Source organism: Trachymyrmex septentrionalis, unplaced genomic scaffold (assembly GCF_001594115.1).
Source record: "Trachymyrmex septentrionalis isolate Tsep2-gDNA-1 unplaced genomic scaffold, Tsep1.0 scaffold11, whole genome shotgun sequence".
Taxonomy (NCBI): Eukaryota; Metazoa; Arthropoda; class Insecta; order Hymenoptera; family Formicidae; genus Trachymyrmex; species Trachymyrmex septentrionalis.
Window position 1 is genome coordinate 5,709,546 of NW_017304228.1, and position 2,515 is coordinate 5,712,060.

Sequence of the window (2,515 nt, forward strand, 5' to 3'; positions counted from 1 at the left end):
TACGTTTCCCTTATCTACCGCTATACTGCCTTAGTTTTTGCCTTACGTTATTACCATGGGTTTTACTTTTCACTTTATCGATTCCCTGAATGTAGTTTTAGATCAGGATATCATAACCAAGAAGAATTTACAGAAAGTAGGCAAAGACCGTGAGGCAATAACGTAGGTTATAGCAAATCAAAATATTAATTTGCCTATTTCTTATGTCTTACTGACACAAAATTATTTACAGTTTTTTAAATGTTTTTATTATATAATAGTATAAAGTCATTAATATTTTTCCAAGATGCTTATGAACATCAAAAATTATTAAAATTGCTTATCAGTTTAATGTGATATTACAATACTACTCTAATCCTGTTTATGCGTTTTAAGATTGAAAAAAGTTTAGGCGCGGATTTGTAGAATTGGATGTGTATATAAATTCACATTAAAGTATTTAAAGTACTAAGTTCTAACTCTTAATGATCGAAAAAATAGGATTTAGTTTCTCTTAATTGATTTACGTTTTATTGCTTGCATTTTTTGTGCGTTTATTTTTTGCGTAAAAAATATGTCTTCTGTTTAAAGTATAGCAAAAAAATATTTCACTTGTTCTTGAAAGATATCGTGTTTAAATTTTTCGTCTCAATTTCAGTTTCCTGTACTGAAATCGTCCTTGAGAAAATAAATATTTTTTAATTCTTATCTTATCTAAAAGAAGTCCACACTTACGAGTACATTTACTAATTTAAAATTATTTTAATGCAATCGAAATCATCTCAGACTGATTTAAAAGAAAAGAAAAAAACCAGTAAGATTTGTATTCATATACGTACATTTGTCATCTAAAAAAATTTTCCAACTATCGATTAGCTATAAGATAAAGAGATTTGAGAACTTTTTTTGTCTTACAGTCGATTAACATGTGCTTGAAAAATTTTTCTTAAGACAAACGTAATATTAGGCTAAAAGAAGCAATGAATCAAATCCAGTAGACAAAATTGATTGATCAAATTTAATGCTTAAGATTCATCATATAAGGTCAGCCGATTATGATCTTTCAAGTCGATCAACACTTTCCCACTCGGCACCGCTGCGTAATAATTGAACGCATCATTGATATGATTCAGACCGAAGATCGCCGAGACTCGAGGACGAATTGCGCACTCCGACTTATAATCCAACACATGCTGCATAGTCTCTCTACAGAAGAAGAAAACGTCATCTTCTGCTCGATCAATTATATTGGTTTGAAACAAAAATACGTAGCACTACGCATTTCAAAATCCAAGCAGCTGTAACTTCGTTAAAAATGAACGAAATTTAAATTTTAAAAAATCCAAAAAAAAGCATACAAACCAACGTTGGTTCTTATTGCGAATATCTCAATATTGTTTATTTATAACAAAATGTAATAAAGTCTAAATTTCTCAATCATACCGTAAAAATCATACCGTGCTGCGACACGACCTCTGTATGATCCCTGTCTTTTATAGACATCTTTTAAATTGGGTCTGTAAACAATATTAAAGCACTTAATAATAATTATTAATTATGATTGAGAAATTTAGACTTTATTACAATTTGTTATGAATAAACAATATTAAGATATTTGCAATAAGAACCAACATTTGCTAACGTGCTTTTTTTGTATATTGAATTTTGATTAACTCTAGAAACCATTACTTAGTTGTATTATTATTGTCATTTTTAATAAAAAAAAAAGTTTTAAAGCTTAAAATCTCGAGTTTTGAAAGATAACTATATCGTTCGAATTTCTGTAAGTTTGGGCATTTTTACACATAGAAAACTACGAGATAAAACAGGAAATTTTCTTCTCACTTTGTTGGCACATGCTCAAAAACTTGTAAACATTTTCACCTTTCAATCATGAAAACTTATAATTTTTCTTTCAAAATTGTTTTTTTAATTTTCCTAAGATTTTTTGTTATTGTGCTATCATGGGTTAAATAAAAGAAACATTTTGACTTTGGTTGCTCATAATAACATTAAAAATCACATTCGTAATTAAAAAAAAACAGATTCTTTGCTTTATTGAATGGTTTGAATGATATAATTACCAATTTTTTTTTAAACCATGTACATAGTTATGATACAAATAAAGTAGCGCTACAAATTTTTATTTCAATCCAATACAAGTGATCATTTTCCTGGTAAACAAAATTTCCATAATATTTTTAAGAATTTATCATATTTTATATTTAGAAGATTTTTATATTTAAAAGATTTCTGGAAAAATATTTTATAAACTTTTTCAAATTTTATAAGTTTTCTTCAGAATCTTATAAATCTTATATTTCAGAATTTACAAAATGCATTTCAATAAATGCAGAATTCTAAAAAAGTGTAGACCTTTTCGATACATCTGAAAAGTGTTCCAATTTGTATAAAAAAATTTTGAATGTACTAATAAGTTATATAAAATTACATAAAAGCGAAAGTTGTTTGTATTAAAATCTAAGTGGAAAATTAAAAAGGCCAAAGTAAATGAGTAAAAACATCAAATTATATA

General features: G+C 26.8%; 1 protein-coding gene across 1 annotated transcript in view; it reads right to left on the reverse strand.

The window, feature by feature from the left end:
* Window positions 1-1,004: 1,004 nt before the first annotated feature.
* The window catches only part of LOC108748976 (quinone oxidoreductase-like protein 2), a 6,338-nt gene continuing 4,827 nt past the window's right edge, over window positions 1,005-2,515 (reverse strand). The window contains exon 6 of the mRNA XM_018487437.1: window positions 1,005-1,185. Within this exon, the coding sequence (XP_018342939.1) occupies window positions 1,005-1,185 (181 nt within the window). The remainder of the gene's footprint in view (window positions 1,186-2,515) is intronic.